The sequence below is a fragment of the Macrosteles quadrilineatus genome, unplaced genomic scaffold (assembly GCF_028750875.1).
Source record: "Macrosteles quadrilineatus isolate MER2022 unplaced genomic scaffold, UCM_ALF_1.0 Scaffold_2__2_contigs__length_208266976, whole genome shotgun sequence".
Taxonomy (NCBI): domain Eukaryota; kingdom Metazoa; phylum Arthropoda; class Insecta; order Hemiptera; family Cicadellidae; genus Macrosteles; species Macrosteles quadrilineatus.
Genome location: NW_026542595.1, coordinates 57,990,242 through 58,012,486, shown reverse-complemented (window position 1 = coordinate 58,012,486; position 22,245 = coordinate 57,990,242). Strand labels below are relative to the sequence as shown.

Here is a 22,245-nt window from a genome sequence, read left to right as displayed (position 1 = left end):
AACCAACATATTGTCGCACCATACATTCTTGATGGTGATATCTAACTTATGAAAAATATCGTGTTTTTTAACTGATCGCATCCCACAACGCTGATTACACGGTTTACTGTCCCGGAAAGATTATATTTTCTATTTTGTTTTACAATGGGCTTCATAAGAATATTCTAAAAAGGTAACGGAAATATCGAAATAATATAATTCCGTATTGCTTGTTATGTAAATAAAGGATAATCTCGGAAATACGATTTATGTTGTTGAAAAAAAAACATAGATTTTTTACGCGAAATTACATTGAATTAGAGCACAAGAACTGATTAGTATTGAAAGTTTCCGGTAGATTGATAAATAGCTACTGTCGCGTGTGGATCTGTGTGTATAATACAATAGGTTGGGATGGGTAAAGAGTAATTGCTATATAGACGTTCGGCCGTAGAACCCATGATTTTATGATTGAACCGTAAGCCGAAACAGTGATCTAACTAACTATAGTTGGTCTATATTGATATTTTATCGTTTTCTCTCCTCAGTTTTAAATTAAAATTTTTGTGCCTTTAGTAGAACGTGATCAATAGCGATAACCACGTGAAGATGCGATTGCGATACAAAAGTAAGAGTGACAGCCGCGTAGAGATTACAGTCTCTCTTTGGTGAAGTGACTCTTCCAAACGGGCTTTGTTGCAGAAATGGACTTCTTTACAGACACAGAGCGACACTGGATCAAAATACCTTTTGTGGGTTATAAAAACTCCCGATTCACTGATCAAAAATGTATGTATTGGTGATGTTTAAAATGTACTACTGTGCATTATATTTCACTAGCTTATTTTCTTTTTTTTCTTTTTTTCCAGCGTTGAACAGTTTAATATGACATAAAGTGATCTAAAAATTAAATAAAAAAGGAACAACAATCTTGCAGTAACAATATACTATTTTATTCACTAAAACTTACTAAATTATATATAATAAACTTATTATTGTATTATCATTTAAAGGACGTACATCCCGGTGATCAAATCAAGTATTATAACATACATGAGAAAGGTTTGGTCAATTTGAGCAAAATAATCTTTACTAGCAATTACTGTATACGAGTACTAAAACAACTAAGTTGGTTACACTGTAGGTGTAATGTAAACGGAATGAAAAACAATAGAGATAAAATTACTTTGTTTTGATTTTAAAATAATTTTTAAATATTTTTAAATAGAAAGAGAACAGTACATTTTTGCGTTTATGTTGCATTGCACTTTTATTAATATGCTACATTCCAGGATTTTTTATCCTGGCATATCATTTCATTTGGTTCAAAAGATGTAATTTTATAAACGCATTTCCGAGTTTTCATATTACAAAATATATATTTTTTTATCTATGTTCGACGCTAATTGGTCTTAGGTTCATTTCCGTTGTAACCTAATTAAGATTTAAGCGCCAATCCAAGATAAAGTCTTACATAACTATACAATGTATCCCTTTATACAGTAAAGCTACCAAACCTAGGACCTCCCAGTACCAATCTAATCAAAATATTAGACCTTTATATTTATGAGCGACCCTGATTGGTCTTAGGTTCATTTCTGACATTGCCAATTCCACCAGATTTACACTCCGAGCCCAATCTCAGGCAAGTTTCCTTTTCCCAGTATAATGAGAGTCGTCAGTCAGTAGCGCCGCACCGCCACAGACAGTAATTGCAATTTGCCTGCCAATTTACCCGTCCACCAATTAGCTAGTTATTAACTCGTCTACCGGCGCTCGGCGCTCGGCGCCACGTCCACGTAGTCTCCTCTCCGCACTACCACTGCCGGGGTCTGAGCAAATTGCGCTTAACTAGGATTTAATTGCTCTCGTGATTCGGTCAACTGATCAATTACCTGTTGCGAAATTGGTTCTCAACTCGATTTGAAGGCCGATATTCTGTTATTGTCGTACATAAAAGCTTAGAATCGGATTATTCTTGGTAATAAGTGATGCAATGAATGAAGGTTATTGGAATCATGATGCAATATTGATTCTAACACGAAGTTAACTGTAATGATTATGAATTAATCATTCCATACCCTACTACAGCTTCGCATACAAGGACTAAATATATATTTTTGGCTCGTACACACGCAGTTTATGGTTTTCTTATGGTTCACATAGCATAATGACGATGCATGAATGGTTGAGACAATCAATACATATCCGTATGATTATAAGAATGTTTATATAAAAGCATATTTAACTACCACAAAATAGATTGCACGTTATTAAATTATGATTCTCCTACAAATTATCATCTCAGAGTATTTACGGGACGTCACTATTGGGTTACCGCGATGTCGTACAGTGGCAGAGTCTTCACCACCGGAAGCTTGGCCATTGTTATGTCGTCGCTTCTGCATAGGCGATCCAGTAACAACAAAAGACACGATGAATAGCCACGTTGATGTTTCTATTCACCGAGGCGCTGTGGGAGGGCCACTGTTGCTGAGTCGTTTTCCGCTAGTGTTATAATGGCAAGACAATAACTACTGTAGGCATTGTCTGACTTTGTCAAAGATTGTTCGTGATCTATGTTACAGTATTTTGAGGCTTATGAATTTTATTTACGTTCCTTGTATGTAAAAATAAAAGGAGTGTCTTATTTATTTGGTTACTATTTGTTTATTTAAGTTACTCATTGTTCATATTACTGATGGCTTTATCAGGAGAAGACAATTTGCCATAAAGGTATGGCAAAGAAATTAGTAAAAGACTGAAAGGCTGCTTCATGCCATTTTCTAATGATTTTAAATCAAACACGAAGTTATAAACGATAAGTTTTGTTAAAAAAGTTTGAAATGTATCAAGTATAGTGATATAAAGAATCGTACCTTGATCGTCAATGGAGAAGTAGCCCAATCCGTCGCCAGCCCTGATTGAGTAGCCGACCCTGGAGTCGTCCCCTGGCGGGTCCGCGTCCGTGGCAGTGATGGTCGTCACGAGGGTTCCGACAGGTTGGTTCTCCAGCACTGACGTAGACAACACAAAGTCCTCGAACTGCGGAGCATGAAGATTCTCGTTGACGTCCACGATCTCTACCACCAATGTGACCTCAGTGAGGAGGGATGGTGTACCTCGGTCCCTGGCCCTCACAGTCAGAGTGTGGACCTGACGTTCTTCGTAGTCCAGGGGCTTCACTGTCCGCACAGTCCCTGTCATCCTGTCTATCACAAACGGCGAGTCTACCTCGCTCTCCCCCAGGATAGAGTATCGGATCTCTCCTCCTTGGCCCAGGTCAGGATCCGTGGCGTCTAGGATGGCTACCACGCTACCGACGGGCGTATCTTCACGTACTTTGACTGAGTAGCTCTGCAGTGGAAACGATGGAGCGTTGTCGTTAACGTCGTCGATGAAAACCCTTACAATGGCTTCAGAGTGGAGCGCTTCAACGTCTTTTGGATCGGATGCCCTGTCCGAAGCTCTGATCTTTAGTTCGTACAGTTCCTGTGTCTCTCGATCTAGTGGTGCCGTGACGAAGAGCACCCCAGTTATCGGGTCCACTTTAAAATGCTGAGTGTCAGTGACAAGGGAATAAGCGATGTTCGAGTTTTCTCCTAGATCGGGATCGCTCGCGTTGAGTTTGAATATTGCTGTGCCGTTGAGAGCGTTCTCTGTAACTCTAAAACTAGCTAAAGCTCTCTCAAATTTAGGAGCGTTGTCGTTGACATCTAGCACCATGACAGGAAGTAAACGGGATTGAGTCTTCTGAGGACGGCCTTGGTCGTAGACTGTTATATTTAGGTAATACTCTGTCTCACGTTCTCGGTCCAAGTAGCCAATAACCTTCAACTCACCTGTTTCAGGCTCAATTCGAAACACTGAGTCGTGATCTCCAGAGGTTATTCCGAAAATTAGGTTTCCATTGTAACCCAAATCTCTATCCCGAGCACGGATCTTAACTAGTGTGCTTCTGATCGGAGCTGACTCATTTACCTGAATCTCGTGAGGAAAATTTATAAATTCAGGAGTGTGTATGTTGTCCCCGTATCTACTTGGCATCATGGCAAATACTTCGGATTCATTATGAAGAGCATTGTTCTTCTTTACTGAGTCCATGGCATCAGCTAGTCTTCGTGCTACACCTGTTTCTTTACATTCAAATGTAACTGAATTCGAATTAACGAATACATCGGAATCTTTCTTTGCTGCAATGAGTTTAAGCTTCACGGTGTTGACATCTGCGAAATGAGTCCCGTCAGTAGCCGTCATGTTGACTTCTCGCTCAGAGACCATAATGTCGCTGAGATCACAAGTCACAGAGAGGACACCAGTCGCTGTGTCTAAGTTGAAACATCCGTCCTCGTTACCGGCCACCGTCCTGTAACTGATTATGTTCCCAGCATCAAAATCGATCGCAGACAATGTTAATATTTCTGTTCCAATGGGAGTGTATCGAGGCAAGTGTCCGTTGCAGTCAATCTTTTCAAACTGAGGCCGATTGTCATTTACATCTTTTAGGTTGATTGTTAACTTCATTTCAGTCTGACGTCGGTACGGAGCGCCCCAGTCCGACGCTCTGATGTGTAGAACATATTGTCTTCGCATTGATTCATAGTCCAACATTTGCGTGGTTTTTATTACACCTGAGAAGTGATCAATCTCGAAAGGCACTGGGTTTAGATTAGCGATGCTGTAGGATATGTACGCATTCTCTCCGGAATCCTTGTCTCGAGCTGTAACTTTGGTCACGGAAGTGCCAGCAGCTTGGTTCTCATCGACAGACACCGTCAACTCTGAGTTGTCAAACAAAGGGTCGTTGTCGTTCGTGTCTATAACCTGGATCTTTACTTTCGCTGAAGATTGCTTGCGTGTGCCTGTGTTCCCTTGATCGATCGCCGAAACTGTCAAGGTGTAGAACGCTTTACTTTCTGCATCGAGACAGACAGCTGTGTACAACATCCCAGTATCGGCATTAATCCGAAACTCGCCACCTTCATTGCCTCCTACGATCTCCAAGAATACTTGAGCGTTGCGGCCCTGGTCGGCATCAGTGACTTTCAGTCGTATTATCGGAGAATTTATGGGAGCAGTTTCTGGAACATCTACCTCATAAATCATTCTGTCGAACACGGGAGCGTTGTCGTTTAGGTCTGCTAGATGTACAGGAATTGACATGTAGGTTTGACGAGGAGGTATGCCTCTATCCACTGCACGCAACGTCAAGTTATAGCCTTGGGGCGCTGTTTCTCTGTCTAACAGTTTTAAAACTTCAACGTTGTATTCACTTCCCTTCAAGCCACCATTTCCCTTAGCCTTTCGAATCCGAAAATGTCCGTCAGGATCACCGTCAACAATGTCAAGGCTTTTAATTTCCCCATGAATCCCATCATCCCTGTCCATCACTTTAACTATCGCATAAATATCGGCGTTAGAATTTTCTACAATATCTGGTAGGTGTTGAACGTAAATTTCAGGAGAATGGAGATTGACCTGCTTGACAAAGATCTTTAACTTGGCGGTACTGGCTTTGCCACCCCCCTTGAGCACTGTACCTCTGTCTTGAGCAAGTACTGTCAGTTCGTGGACTTCTCGTTCGGAATACCGAAGAGGCCTGGTAAGTGTAACGACACCGGAAGTAGGATGCACAGCAAACTGTTCGGTGTTCTCCCTAAAGCTGTAATAGATCTCACCGTTCCTGCCGAGGTCAGCGTCCTCGGCGGCGACTCTGATTACGCTCGAGTGCAGAGGCAGGTCTTCTGCGACGGTTTCTAAGTACTCGGTGGGATAGAAGAGAGGATTGAGATCATTGGTATCGAGAACACTCACAGAGACAGTCGTGTTGGCTTCCAAATACGACATCTTCTTACCGTCCTTCTTCGTCGCGGTCGCTCGCACGTCGAGAACGTAACGATCTTTCCGTTCGCGGTTGAGCACATCCACGTTCCCGGTTTTAGTCCGAATTAATAAAAACCAAAAATCACCCACGAGTCTTTCTTCCGCTTTGAAAAATTTGTCTCTATCCCCGGACACGATCTTGAACCGCACTTCGACGTCCTCGTCGAGGCGGTACACACCCATCTTCTCCTCGGGGGTGACGTACGTCTTGCCGACGGAGTTCTCGGGGACAGTGACATTGTAGTGGTCACTGGTGAAGCGGAAGTTGTCTTGGAGAGAGGCTACCACCAGAGCAGACAAGAGCCACGCCAGGAGGCTACATCTCGCACCCATCACTCTGGCTGCGTCACATTCTCCAGCCTCCTGAAACAAGCGCATGAATGCCATTAGACATCAACAAAAAAAGCATACATTTTACAAAAAGACTATTTCAGTCTTTACATATAAGGAAGAGCATTTAGTAAGCAGGCATCTATTCGTACATTAATTAGTATATTCTACAATGCAATATAATGGGAGATAACGTACTGCGTTTAGCACTTTTATTAAGGAGATATGTCGGTGAGCAATGGACGTAGAATAATCAACCGATAGACTAAACATTGATTTTAGGCAGAAGTGAATGACGGTCACATATGCTTAAAAGGCTTAGAATCAACAGCAAAGTTTGACAAAACCCAACTTCTACACAGAATAAACTACATACATACACTTCGGTCGAACTGGCTCGAAGAGTTAAGATGCCAGTTAACGCAAATGCAAATAACACGCCAACACATCTATTAAATTCGGCTAAAATAAATAAACGTTAACAGCGATGATTTTATACATTATTAATCACTAGCAGAGTACCCGTCCTTCGTACGGGGTTGGTAAATAGGTATAAAATAATTATTGCAGTTATATTTAAGCTTTGTGTTTGCAGGGGAGGACACAGTTTGATCAAATTTGCTTCTTTAAATTTACGGTATAGTATAGTATTACACATCTACCATAGCCATAATGTTCCACCACTTCACCTAAAAAAAAAATTAAAAATTTGCAAAATATCACAAATTATTCATGGAGTAAAAAAAAAAAAAACAATAAACATAACTGTAAGCAATCTTACTTTGGCCGTTCTCATTGCGTATCACAGTTTTTTTATTGCTTCTTGGTTCAAATTACCAGTTTTCATAAATGACAAAAATAATAGTGCTGCACCCTGTTGGTAAACATGATAACCTTTTAATGCTTTAGTTTGTCATAAAACCAACTTTTTTAGTTGAAACAGCTGATTAAATTCTTTAATACCCTTTAAATATGAATACTCATAAGGTTAACATAGGGAACTATAGAGCCACTGAGGTGGAGCCCGAAAGGATTTTTGAGATAATATTATGCCTAAATGTTAATCGGGAATGTGAGCTATCATCATGCCAAATTTTTACCCAATCCGTTCAGTAGTTAATGCGTGATCGAACTTCAAACAAACAAACATACAAACAAACAAACAAACAAACTTTCACATTTATAATATTAGTAGGCCTAAGATTAACTATCTTTAAGATTTTAAAATCAGAAATAAAATGTATATTAGTATTCATAATACTTAGGAGTTACAAACCGCTGTCTACAATGCCACATAATATACAGTATGAAATTATGTATTCATGAAAACCATAATATGCACGTCGTTTCTGCTCCAACCAGGTGCACTAATCACGACAAACATGTGAGGCACACATTCCCTCCTTCCTCCCTCAACACATTCCCAATTCCCTAATTAGATTTTATAAACATTAAACACATTTCGTCTTTCCCTCGTAAGTAGGTAATAACGCGGTTTCTGGGTTAAACCATACAAAATAATTTGATGGATATTTCAATAAGAGTTTTCTGCCGAGTAACCTCTTTATTGCAGTTTAACTGGGGACATTTAAGTGACGGCTTACTTGTTGGCAAACAGTTAGTGTTATTGTGCTTTTGTAAGTCTCGAGATAAACTTAGTTTGTCACTTTATCTGGCTTTTAGAAGCAACTTATATACAAAAATAAGGTTCCATTAAATTAACATACTAAAGGAACATCGATTTGGTTCATCTGCAGGGTTTGCATTAGCTTGCAGAATGGTTATTACAGAATGCGTTTCCATAACTACAATAAAGTAAACAACGGATAAGTTACTAAATTGATAACATATGATAATTTGTAAAACCTTCATAATTGCCTTGAAATAATAACAGTGGTTGGTTCCGTTACTGGTTTAAAACGTATTTGTTACTGGATATTGAACCTTATTAGTTCATTCTTACTCTAGAAAATAATTTTTAGGACTAGTTTGTTCAGAACCTAAGACATAAATAGCACATGTACTATGCAGTATTGTTATGTGACATCCAACCACGTCCAACAAAAATTCAGTAATAAATCGATGTTTAGTGTTTAGTAACCAGAAAATTTTTTGAAGTAAAAACATTAATTCAGCATTGCGTCCAGGATTGATACTGTAATTGACAAAATGAATAGGTTTACATACTTAACGCCATCAATCATAAATTTGGTCTATGGCGACTACTTTTGGGATTAATGACGTAAGGTATGCAAACCTATTTATAATAGTAAAAACCTATTTGATCTATGTTATCATTGCACTTGGTCCAAGCTGAGGTTTGAACATGTGCCGTGTGGTGGTCAAATAACGGCCAAGACCCCCGATGTTGATTGCCACTAAATTATTTATCTGTCTACCGCTCAACAATACGACATTATAAATTGATACCCAATACCGAGTGAATTATGATACATTCATAACTGTGTGGGGTAGTTTATACTACATATAATATTGATGATGCCAAACGACTAAAGAATCAAAATATTCCTTTTATCTTTTTATTGAACTGTTAAATTCACAGTAATATTCGTAGTTATAATCAAATACAATAAAAGTTGGACTATCAAGAGTAGTAGAACACTTTATACTACACTTGTTATTGTGTGTATACCGTAAAGTACCATTATTACCTCAATTAAAATAAAGTAACAACATTTAAGAAAAAAATGAATATTTACTCGGATAATTTTTTTACGTTTACAGTTAAAATACAGACTAAAAGGATCGTTACTTAATTTTCTTTGCTTCTGTAAGAAGTCAAACTTCAAAGAGTAAATATCTGTTAAGTTATGAACATTATACAATTTATTAATTAACATATTTATATTCAATAGCTCATTTGCAGCGAGTTATGTTTTTTATACTTTATTATTACAAACACAGACTAAATAGTAAACAACGACAACTACAATATTACTTTGCAGTACATATCAATGGGAGAAATATTTGCAAGTTTCCTTTAAAAGTGAAACAATATCTAAAAGTGTTTTCATTTGTTGGCTTTTGATTGTAAACTTGCTTTGAGCATTTGAGCTTTGAGCTAAATGTTTTACGCCGGAAAACAATTTTCATTCATTTTACTAGCGTCTACAATAAACATCGTATATTCAGGTTTAAATTTAAAATATTTCAATTTTAACAATTTATAAAATTGTAGTTCTGCATATAGTAATGTAATAAATATGAATAATTGATGTTACAATTTTCATATGCATGGATGAGAAAATATCATCATTTTTGTTGGACGCTGTGTTTCGTAGTAGTGGCAGCGCTCTTCCACATACAGTTCCTCGCTTACATTAGAACCCCGGTTAACCGAAATAAAGGGGGGAGCGCCGTTTAGGATAACCAATTTTTCGGTTAACCCGTCAAATGCTAAATAAAGCCTATGTATTACCACGGTGAGTTGGAAAAATGAATTTAAAACAATGTCATAATACAGTATTTTATTTTAGCTACAGAAATGTTACAATGTGTTAGAACATAAGCTAAACAACTGAAGTTACTAAAGCATTGTTACATTACGTATTACCTATATTTTAGCCCTGTATTAATTTATGGAACCGTTTCAGTTAACCAAGGTTTCGGTTAACCCGAATTCGGTTCACCGGGTTTCTACTGTATACGGTACTGTATTTAAAAAATATATGAAAATTAAGGTTCATATTGTCCACGGACAAGATGGGTGTTCTTAGGCCGAATGAAGACTAAGTTTAATTACTAAAAAATTTAGAAAATTAAGAAATATTAAATCCACATGTTCCCTCTAAAATTGTACCTCGCAATAAATCCATACTTATAAAAGGCCTACTCACTGATCACTAAAACTGCAAACCATAAGAACTCAAGAACTTGAATGAAGGATGTAATTCATCTTTAGGTGTGCGTAAGAAGCGATTTTAAGAAATTCCATCAGAGTCCCAGTGGCCTTTAAAGTTTCAATGTTTTCCGAATGAAAAAACATTTTTTACATTTGAACATAAACATACTTTTGAATCTACACTATTAATTACAGCTTGTACAGCTTCATTACAGCTACTATTGGTACAGCTTGTAAACTATATCAATGACGTTCGTCAGTATCCTCACAGACGTAGAGCAGATCTACAAGAACATAACGCCAGTGTCTCTGGTAGAGCTAGTCTAATCATCAAGGGTAGAGAGAAGAGTTAAGACTCCCGAGAATCTTTGCAAGTCGCGTCAAGTTCACATAATACCAAGCCAATTGTCGGCTAAGCTGTCGGATTATCTTCCATCGTGCGGAAAACTATAATGAGCTTAGCTGTTTCTATTTTCCCTACAACTGACAAAGTAAAATATGACATGAGAAGATTCAAAGTAGTTAAATCCTCAAAGATAGATTGTGCGTATCCAAACCGTCAAAAAAACTTTTGTTTGGCGTACAAACGTACAAATCATGTACGCATATAGTAATTTTAATAACCTATGTTGAGCACAGAAACAATTCTTGTTACTTTCAATTTAAATGCACTTATTTACAGTACTCAATTATTGTTTAGAAACTGAAATAATTATAATTCCTAGTTTGCAAACTCAATTAAACTATCAATGCAGCACAACAGATATGTTTGTCTATGCAATGCTGTATACAATCTCAATAATATTATAGGTGTGAAGGGAGGGAGGAAGGGTCAAATTGCTTTTAAACTTATAGAAAAAGGATTTGTGGTTTTGTACGTTTAACCTTTGTGTCTAAAATGTGTATATGAGTAATTATTATAATTTACTAAAGAGCTGCTGAGGTTTTTTACTGTATAACAAACAACAAATACTATTACCTAATGTGTGTCATCTTCTTTAAACTCTCATCTTCAATCTTTATTTATGCTATTGTATGATTTTCAAACCGATTTTGCAATTTATTTGTGCTCGTGGATGAATTGCTATATTTTATCTCATTCCCATTTATGCAATTCATTTTTTATTTTTTGCGACGATCTCACAGTAGTTGATGAGATAATTGTTTTGATTCCAGAGACTAAGGAAGGTGCTGAAATTTTATTTACCGTATTTGCCGTAGGCTTTGAATTCCTTACTCACAGAAAATATATATTAAAATTCCTACAGTGTTCGACCTTTAAATGTTTAGCCATATATTTTTATCTATAATCAATAACAGTCAAGTCTCTTTAAGTTTACGACTAAAATTAAACCAGGAAGATAGCATGTGCAATATACCCTACCAATAGATTAAAAAAGTCTAAAAGTAAATATTTTTTAAAAACATATATTTAAAAGTATATGTATCTATATATTATTCCACAATTTACATACAAATAGGTGTAAAAAGAAGGTATTCACCATACTGCATTAAAAAAAAAAACAAAACAGTAATAGAATACAGTGAGCGTATATGTGGGGCACAGCCGATCAAAGTGGTCTGGCTGCTGAAGTGTGAAAATCAAAATTGATTGTTCCATTTACTTTGGAAGGTAAGCTACTTTTCTAACCTCTATACTTTAGAACATCTAGGAGAAACTAAATGTCAGTATGACAATCTATAATAACGATGGTTAACCTAATTCTGTGTACATCAATTTACTACCATTTTTAATTGGTATTCCGTAAATTAATATCTTCTATTTGCCTAATACAAGAAGGTTTGCTGTATGATACATTTTCCGCTCGCCTTAGCTTTTAACAGGTTGTTACGAATTAGTTGTAATTTTATAGCTTATGATCTAGCCAAGGGACGAATGTTACCAAAATACTGAAAACGGTAATTTTATTTAGGACTTCGCCCCAAGCGTTTAATTTATTTCTAGAGCTCCCTTTAACAATTCAATGATGCTGAACAACTTTCTTTACTGTGGTCCATGTGGACGGAAAATGAAACGTAAAAGAGGCCGCTAAACCTGTTATATATATATAAAAAAAACTTATTTCGATTGGATTTTGTATACGTTACTGAAATACATGATTAAAATAGCTAGAATGATAAGCACATATTAGGACAGATACTTTTAGAAACTAGCGATTGTGCATTTAATTTTTATGTCAGCTTACATGATAAAACATAACCTCACTTTTATTATAGATTTTTTCTCGTGTTATTCGATTAAAAAGCATTGTTTTGTGTACAATTTTGTATAATGCCTTATTATAATGTTTAAAACCTAACGGTAAGTAATTTATCATAACGACCTTAAAAATAAACTATGTTTAATAAACTATGTTAAAGCCTTGTAGTAAATACAACCCGTTATACTTTTAAATAAATTTAAAGTTAATTTTTTTTAATTAATGGTGTACTCCCAAGCTGATCGGGACAAAATCAAGGTGAATTGCTTTGATGTTAACTTGGATTAATTAATTGTCGAATACAAACATTGATCGCCCTAAGCCAGAATAGTTTGCCAAAGCGAAGGGTCACTAATGGAAATTAGGTGTTGAATTCAGTATAACGATGAACAGAATTGCTTAATTATAACAGGTTTTAAGAAGTAAAATATACAATACGGGGAAAACCAAGCATAAAGAAGCTTTATACATCCATAATGGTATTAAATCAAATATATTATAGTTGAACGGCATTTTTCATAGAGGGACACAAATAACTTTACTTAATAGTTCTACGTGAAAAACTCCTGAAGCGAATAAAACTCATTCCTGAAATGTTAGCGTTAACATTTATTTGTGAACCAGTACTGATTAAAGACGAACTTACAGTCTTCAAAATCATATTATCCACACGTATCGATACTACATTCAAAAGTGATTTCGCCGAGTATGACATTCATGTTTATGGATATTAGAGGGACGGTCTTTTAAGATTTCCGTTCTAGAGCCATGGTTGAAAATTATCTTATAACTATGCAATATTGCCGTGAAGCGATGCTTGAAAACCCATTAATTTAGAGCTTAAGGTTCGAGTATCTGTGAAAACACAGACAACACGTCACTCAGGCAAGTACCCTAATGTAATTTCAAGAAAAGAATGACATCATTCACGGTTAAAATACACAATTATCCATGGGCATTTATCGATTTAAAAGTTATAATTGGAGTAGGATATGATTAAAATGTTTAGGCCAAGTTTTAAATGTTACTTCTACGACAGTGTGAAATATAAATGAATAGCTATTGTTATTCAAATAGTATACTATGACAGTTGGGTTGCCGATAAAATAATATACCCTACTACAATACAGATTCTCACGATTCCTAATCGAAAGCCGAAAAATATTATAGCAAAATATATTTGTAAATAATCAATTAAATTAATGTTACATTATGTACGTAAAAGCCGGGAGATAGATAAAGTTTGCACAATTGAATACTGCATGATAGCGGGAAATCAACACCCTTTCACAATACGTTTCAACAGAACACAATGTAAATATGAAGTCCACTTCAGTTTACATTAGCTAAATGCATCACACGTTGTTTACCTCAACCCAAATGACCACGTATATGCAAACAGGTTTAAGCATATATTTAAACTACACTGAAAATAATGGCAATGTGTGTTTGTTTTGTTTTTGTAATGGAGTCAGATATCACAATTAGCTGCAGTGTAACATAAAACATCACACTCAGCAATCATTACACTAACCTCTGTCGTCATTCAGGTGTGTTTCTATGTAAGCAGGATTTTCTATTAAATACTGCACGCATTCATCTTCTATCAAGTACGTTTACCTTGGTCATACAGATTGAACAATATTTTTTATTTGGCTAGTTTTGCCACATAACAAAGGGTTACAAAGCAAAAAGGTATTAAGTAGTAGATATTATATCTAAGGCGTTACAATGATCACTTAACAGTTTTAACTACTGCTGATTTTGTCGGTTTTCCACTATTAAACCTCTTTACTTCCATTATTCGTTATTACATAATATTACATCAAAGAAAATTGTTTTTATCGAGAGAGTTGGCCAAGTCAATTAATTAACTTCTTCATTCGTTCTTCCTGAAGCAATCAAGGTTTACCTAGAATTTACTAAATAATTATAGAAAGAGTTACCGATGTTAGTTAGGTTATCCATACGATCAACCCCAAGCAAGAAATTCTTGCCTAGATTTTATTATGTTTAGAGTCGGGACCACGTAAGTTTGCAGTTGAGGGAGGAGCCTATTTACCATATGGTTTTGAATTAACCCATGAGAACCGTTCGGTGTTGCCAAATCTAATAATACCAGCTGAGTTGAAAATATTGCTTAGTATATTTTTATTAGTGTTGTCAACGGGTGATGTGGCAACGTCGCACTAGCCTTGTCTTGTGATTGGCTGCCACAAACTGCAAACTTACGTGGTCCCGACTCCCTTTTGACTGGGCTTTATAGAGGCAACTAACTTCTATATCTAAAATTGTCTTCAATCAGATAGAACAGGACTTTGTAAAATGTTTGCCCTTTATTCTGTTACAGGCTTAAAACAGTTCAACGATCATATCGACGCGTTTTTCAACCATACAATATACAAACGGGTCTTGAATGTATTGCAAATTCGATAACACACAGTGAGAATGGTTTGAGTGGGAATAGAAGGATCACCTGGCATAAGGGTGAGAAACTACAATGACAGATCTCTACTATGCAGTCTATTGTCAACAAATCATGTGATGGAACATCGGATGACTGATCAAAGAACGATAAAACATAGCAAAGTAAACAAATCAGAAGCAGACGTTGATGCAGTGACGCCGCAGGGATCAAATAATTATCACGTGACACAGCTAAGCCTAGCTTTGTAGCTTTGATGTCGAACTGGCTCAATGACATTCCGACTCTGCCCCGGGGCAAAGCAGACATTGACTACATAGCTATGTATCGTTATATCGGTGACTAACTGAACCATAATGTGCTGGGAAGTTCACTACTACGGGTGTAAGGATCAGTAAAGATATGCTCCAATGTTTAGGCTAACGCAAGCTCCAGTTTCGTAAAAATTAAATTCAAAACTACATCTAAATAAAGCGTAGGGCAGAAATAAAAAAACTCCGTTTAAAACCTTTATACAGGGTACCAAAACAGTTTGGGATTGTTTTTTTCTATCTGTTAAAATAAATAGGCTAAACAAATATTTACACATTAGAACTATATCTACTAAATGCTATGTAATTATCTACACGTTGAATGAAAAATACTTTTTCCTCCAAAAATGAGTATATCTTAAATACTTTGAGTAGGAAATTAAATTAAACGTAATCTTAGACTATATCAGTTTTGGACACAGTTAACATTTTAATGGGGTCGTATTTGCATTTGCGGCCCTGTGTTCTCATTGCAGACAGTTAAAAAGCTCATCGTGTCCGAATCGGAAACGATGTTACCAAATTAAGCTTAATTCTGCGTCAAACAATGATTAGAGTTTCCAATTATTGGAATCAATCATCACTGCAATCTTTTACATAAATTTGCCCTGTTGTTAAAACAAGTATAAATATAAATTTCAAGTGATATTAGATATATTTTCTCTTTCTTTCCGGTATACTTCAAACACGTAATATGCTGATCCAAACGTTATTCAGGCCAAATGATGAAATCAAAAGAATTGCAGCAACTGTTAAACAGTAATTTTTACAGCATTGTGGCATTTATTACTTTCTTTAGTTGACAAGACCAAAACACAAAATATTTTAATCAAAATAATTCCAGCCGTATTTTTTGTGAGAATTGGATTGTTTCGTTATTTTATGGGTTTTGATGAGAACCTTTAAGAATAAAATTTCAATTAATCGCTAAGCATAAATAAAATGCTTACCAATAAGAATACAATTTTAACAAAACTGAAAAATAAAAGTCTGGAGATTTCATGGGTTAGTAGCTACATACCAAATGAAATCAAAATCAGACCATAGGTGTATTCTGTATTTCTGTACACACCCAACACATCGAACACACCACACATGGATGTCACTTCGAAAACCATTTCATGATTTTTTTCATTCAAATGAACCAAAATGGATATTTTCCCCCAAAACTCTAACTCGAAAATTTTGGCAAATACAATACATTTTCCATACTATTTGTTAGGGAAGAATTTAAAAGTGAAATTCCGTACCCGGAATTTTTTGCATTTACTTCTACTATTTATCTGTTTTTAATTTTAAACACATTTTTCGATCCTTGATAATATGCTAACAACTTATAAAGCGCTGTGACATGGATTTAAAACTAATATGCAGATAAAACATACAAATAATTTCACTCAGCAAAACTCCAGTTTCGAACCTAATATTTCCATAGATATCTGCTGAATAAAATACGAAAGAAAGGCTCTTGATGCACAGGAAATTGGAACACGTATATTGAGGCTTTGAAGAGTCGAGGCGGTCAGGGTAGTGAAATATGAGCTTTGCAGTACCTATAGACCCTTCGTCGTTGGCATGGAGAGATACTCGCAGTCATGTCACAGGGTTTCTATTAATTTGCACCTTAATAAAATACAATATTGTTCCGATTCTATCAAATCTGAGTTGAATTCAAAATTTGAAGGGATAATATTGAAGGTTTAATATTTCACCGCTTGGGTCCGACAATGTGTGCCACTTTATACACTATGTAAAAAAAACTATGTTTTTTTTGTACTGTGCAAGGATGTTTACAATTCAATTAAATTCAACAACTCAATTTAATTTTTGAAGCCTATTGTATATTACAGCAAGACTAACTAAAAATTGCTACTAAATTATTTCACATGCTCTCTACACCAAAACAACATTTTGGAAACTCTTCGAGGTTCAATGACATCGTCGATAATAGCTTAAAATTGTGTGTACAGTATTAAGTGGGTTTACAAATTATGAGCTATTTTGAAGAGATATATCGTTCAGTACGAGAAAACGTCCTTCATGTTTAGGTCAATATTTCTTATTATGGCCGAAAAGGTTATGACAAAGTGAAACAGGTTTCAAACTTGTATGCAATATTTTACTATTTGGTATAGAGTAATGCAAGTTTATAACAATTGGAACAGTTTTATAGGACCTATAAATTATATCCAGCCAATAAATAGAGTCAGTAACTGTGTTAAGTATTAAAAACCTTTGATAAGTAAGACGAAAAAATTGAATTTGTATCTTCTTCGACGTCTAGAAAAAAAAGAATAGCTAAGGAGTTCTAACAACCACACAAGAGGTTTGGTTTTAACTTCATAATCAAAAAGGAAAGCTCTATGAATTCATTGATATTTTCCTCCAATCAATATCTCTGAAAATTAAATTAAAAATGTAATTATTAAAATTATGTTTGTTGATTTTTTTTATTTCAGAAAACGTACACATAGTTGTGAACTTGCAGCCTACTATGCTTATTTTGGTATTCACATTTTGTCGAAATATTTTTTTATTCATTCATTTATTTTGTTTCATTTTAACAGTAACAAATTCAGCATTTTCAATAATATATGAATACAAACGCGGGAGAGGAAGCATAAACGTAGTCTGATACAACGTTACAACACGATGAATGTTTAACTAAGCGAGCGACACGACAACGCATTCACGCTGAATGTAGTTTTTGTTTTCCACAATTAACGTCAATCATACAAGTCAAACCTGATATCCTAGTCATATTGACAGTGTTTTGCATACACTATTATTACTACATGTCATTTCTATGTATTTGTATTTTTTAAGGTTGACCAAATTTCGAAATACGATGGAATAAAAAAAACCACCTCGTCTTACAAAAGGTCAGCGCGGTGCGCTCAAACAGTATATTTTACTAATGAATAAATTTTTAAATTTGTACTTTATATACAAATAAAAAAAAAAATCGCTGCAAATCATAACTATCAATTGGAAGGAATATTCAATGAAAATGTGCTTGTAAAGTTGAAAACTTAAACTATTTAACTTATTGCAATAATTTGGTGTTGTAACAAAATAAAAAAATAAAATTAAACCTGGATGAATTTATATAAATCTATTAGGCTATTTCGAACAATACAGGCTCCTCTATGTTAAACCTAAAGTTAGAATGAGTGAATTCATGATAAATGCCAACCTAACTTAAAGAAATATATTGAAAACTTTATTGTAAATTATAATTTTGAAATTATACCTTTGCACGGCAAGAGTACATTAAATGCCTGTATTGAAGCGTGAGTCGGAATAATATAATTATAATATCCAGTCTAGACATAAACCACCTACTGGCTCAACACAAAGGACCAGATAATAAATAACTACGGATACACCATTCAAAGAAAAAATTAATATTTATTTTGTCTCCCCACAGTTCAACGAAGCTGATGTCAAAAATTAATTTCTGTGGACACACTTGAAAAAAATTAAAAGGCTTATCGAGAAGGTTAGGAATTAACACAATTCTATAAAATAATAAACTGTATATATCTTTCTATGGAGTTATAATATTATTTTTACACACTTTTTTTATAAAACAGAATATATAGTACCATAGTATTATTGTTTTGATCAGAAGTGTAAAGATGTTATCGAATTTATTCGCATTAAAAGCAGTTTTTAGCTTAATATTGTTGTAGCTGCTGTTTTTCTTTTTATATATATTAAACAAAACCAGCAATATTTAAGGAAAATATGTTCTCTGGAGGTTGGATAAATATAGATAAGTTGGCAAGTAACTAACAGTGCGTCATGACTCGTCAGAAGGTAAATACAGGTATATCACGTAGACAAATTAATTATGGCATATACATAGTATATTTACAAAAAAAAATAAATTAATATAATTATTGAAAGGATTTTTTCAAAACTCTGCAGACTGTAAGTTAAAATATTTGTCAATGCCTAACGAATTGTTATTGGTCTGGTGTATGCACCATATATTGCCTTGGTTATATTTAATTTTAAGTTTAAATTATTCGATCCACTAAACTATTTATCCTTCTGATCTAAAATACCTTATGATGAATTGAAAATGATTATTTTAATAGTTCACTGATTAGCCAGAATTTCTGAAACTACAATCAGTGGTCGGATGGAATCAATCAGTCACAACTGATAATGACGCAAATCAATCACTATTGTTTTATGACTTCAATGACAGATGAGGTTGCATCCAAACAAACGGCAGAGCATTTCTCTCATGCCGAAACTGGCCAACTGAAATTGGGCCTATTTAACTTTAGACATTTACTTAATACGTTAGTTAATATAACTGTTGGTGAAAATGATTACAGCTGTGACGTCTGATTATATGGTTTGCTGAAAACTTAACCCATTGACATTCATACAAAAAAGTTTGAATGTAAATAAAATACCGTAAAATTTTCATTACCATGTTAAAGATGTAGAATTGACTTTTGGATACCACTGAAGTAGATATTACATCTACAAGGACTAGTTGCAGCCGTATTTATTAAAAAATAACACAGTTCGACGTGCCACTCATAGTTCGATACTGTATAAAGTCCCCACACGGTTTTTTTTTACTTTAATTGATATGACAGAAACATACTATTATTAATTTTTCCTTTCAGGTTTCATTGATTAGATTGTTGCTTTATACGACAAATATTAATGATTTACACAGTGCAATTTGTCGGTGGCTCAATTTGAATAGATTCATGTTCACTTTTAAACTGGCGACAGCTTAAACATTAGAATGAATTGGCGGATAGTTGATTGTAGCCACTTTAGAATTAACGATAGCTTGAATCAACTGAGCTGGGAGGTTTTTGGCTTTTTTAGACTTTACGATTATTAAATATGTACTGTATACAGGATCGTCCTGAATACTTCTGGTGGGGGAGGAATTAACATTGCATGGGTAATGCCGGCAGAGCCTTAAACAGTCGTCATATTGAGATTTACAGAATATCACCAAAAACCTTTTGAGTCTTTTTATCTGCACATATGTAAATGTTACCATGTAGTTAAAATTTTGTAAATAAAAATTTATGTTAAAATGTGTCATTTATTTTTGAGACACCCTGTAAATTTCTACCAATTATGGCAGAACTATTTCCTGCTATGGTGTAATATGAAACACAAAGCAATAACACAAAACTTCAATAGCACACCCTGTGAGAGGAGAAGACAATATTGCTGTGTTTGACAAAGACTTCTATAGGGGTAGGATGTCTACCTCAGTATCCGGTTGGTGACAAAAACTGTGCTAACACCTAATTTACCTTAAAAGAACCATCCCGATCGTTTAAGAAAAATAAAGCGATTAAAGGAAAACCACAGGCAAAACTAATAATACTGAATAATTATCCGGCAACATCACAATTGTATGTGTTAACTAACTCTAAAATATAAAGGTGTGTGTGAATATAGACAAATGTTTATTTCTTAACAATATTGAAAATCTAATGAATTTTATCTTGTTAAAGTCAAAAATAATTTGAGTGGATGACATCGGGGGTTTAATTTAACATTTATGGATAATATGAGACACCTAGTTATGATTGTACTAAGAAGCAACCATCAGGATCAGTAGTGGGTGGTCTTGTAGATTCAATGAAAGTTCATAAAGAATAATGAATCCGCCATACACGTGTACGCGTGTTGTAACAAGGACATTTAAATGCAAAAACTAACACACGGCTTACTTATTTGTCTACATGAGATTCAGTACTTAGCCCAGAGGTAAATACTACGTATGGACGATTCTGTATCAACATTGTGTATTGTATAACCCTATACTCATATAAAACATTGTAATCTAGTTTTGATTCTACATATAAATGCTATCTAGAGACTAAACACTTCCTTTTAGATGAAACGACCTTGGCACTTTTGCATGTACAAACAAGTATACCTTTACGTGTTCTGAAATGAGTTGGTTTGGTATTCAAACTGAAATCCTCAACAAGAAGTAAATGGATAATAACCACACTTGTACCGTTACGTTCGATAAGCAAATACGAGGGGAGGAGCTTAAACGTTATCATCGGGCCATTCAATTACCCCACGACTATAATTGGTGGCACAGCACGGTGAATACGCTGTAATTATATCGTCCTATAATTATGTTTTAGTTATAATTAGAGCTCTTCTGTTATAAGCGTGGTTGTAATTAATTACCGTTCTACCTCCCTACTTAGAGCCGATGTTTTAATTAAATGTTTCGTACTTAAGAAATTTAATTACCAGTTGTAATGATATCCACAGAGGTATATTTCGATTGGCTGGTAATCCACAAATGCGGGATGAACTATTGAAATAGATAATTAAAATCGGATACGAAGGTCAGTTAATATTTTATTAGATCGGTTTATTTAATTATGTTTATGCTGAAAGTTTAGTATATTTAAAGGGATAATTCATTCATTAAATATACATGACGATCATCATTAGTAATGGCAGGATAATCAACGGCTTGAATGTTTGATGTTAGCAATTTTATCATGCTTTATAGTAAAATATCTAATGATACATACTCCATCCAATTTTTCATATTTTATTTAGTTATAATATATAATATGTGTAACAAAGCTATGTTATTTTTCCGCCATTAGACCAATAGTAGCCTATTGATTCCCCTAAAGGGAAAATACCCCCACGGTAGCAGACCTGTAGACCAAGATAATTTTTATTTGTCTAATTTGATTTTTACAAAAATAAGTATTCCATAAAAAGACATATTTATTCCCTATTCAAATAACATTAGTTTAAAGAAATTTAAGGAATGTTTGGCCTTTGTGGATATGAAAAAGGAAAGTAAAACGGCTCCGAGTCTGGTTATTTCCGTGCTACCTACAGTAATATGTTCTATATAAGGAAATTTGCTTCTATACACAATATATGTAGCTATAACGTTCATATGATGTGAAAAGAAATCATCTTGTAAGCTAATCGTATACACTAATCCTCATTATTTCACAACAGAATACAAAATAATCCAAATCACAAACAAAAAAGTATTAAATATAAAGTGACATATTAAGGAATCAACGATTAATGAGGTCTGATATCAAAATTGACTTCACAACAGTTGGTACTAAAGTACATAACTTACTTTTCAGCTGCGTTTTGTATGTTGAGTTGAGACTCGTTCTTTGTAAGGGTCAAACCAATCATACTTTTTCAACTTATTGAACATAATAACCATCA

General features: G+C 34.8%; 1 protein-coding gene across 1 annotated transcript in view; it reads right to left on the bottom strand.

Annotated features, from left to right (window-relative positions):
- The window catches only part of LOC128986120 (fat-like cadherin-related tumor suppressor homolog), a 560,367-nt gene that overhangs the window by 399,811 nt on the left and 138,311 nt on the right, over positions 1-22,245 (bottom strand). Inside the window, exon 2 of the mRNA XM_054406271.1 lies at positions 2,859-6,225. Within this exon, the coding sequence (XP_054262246.1) occupies positions 2,859-6,195 (3,337 nt within the window). The 5' untranslated portion in view covers positions 6,196-6,225. The remainder of the gene's footprint in view (positions 1-2,858; positions 6,226-22,245) is intronic.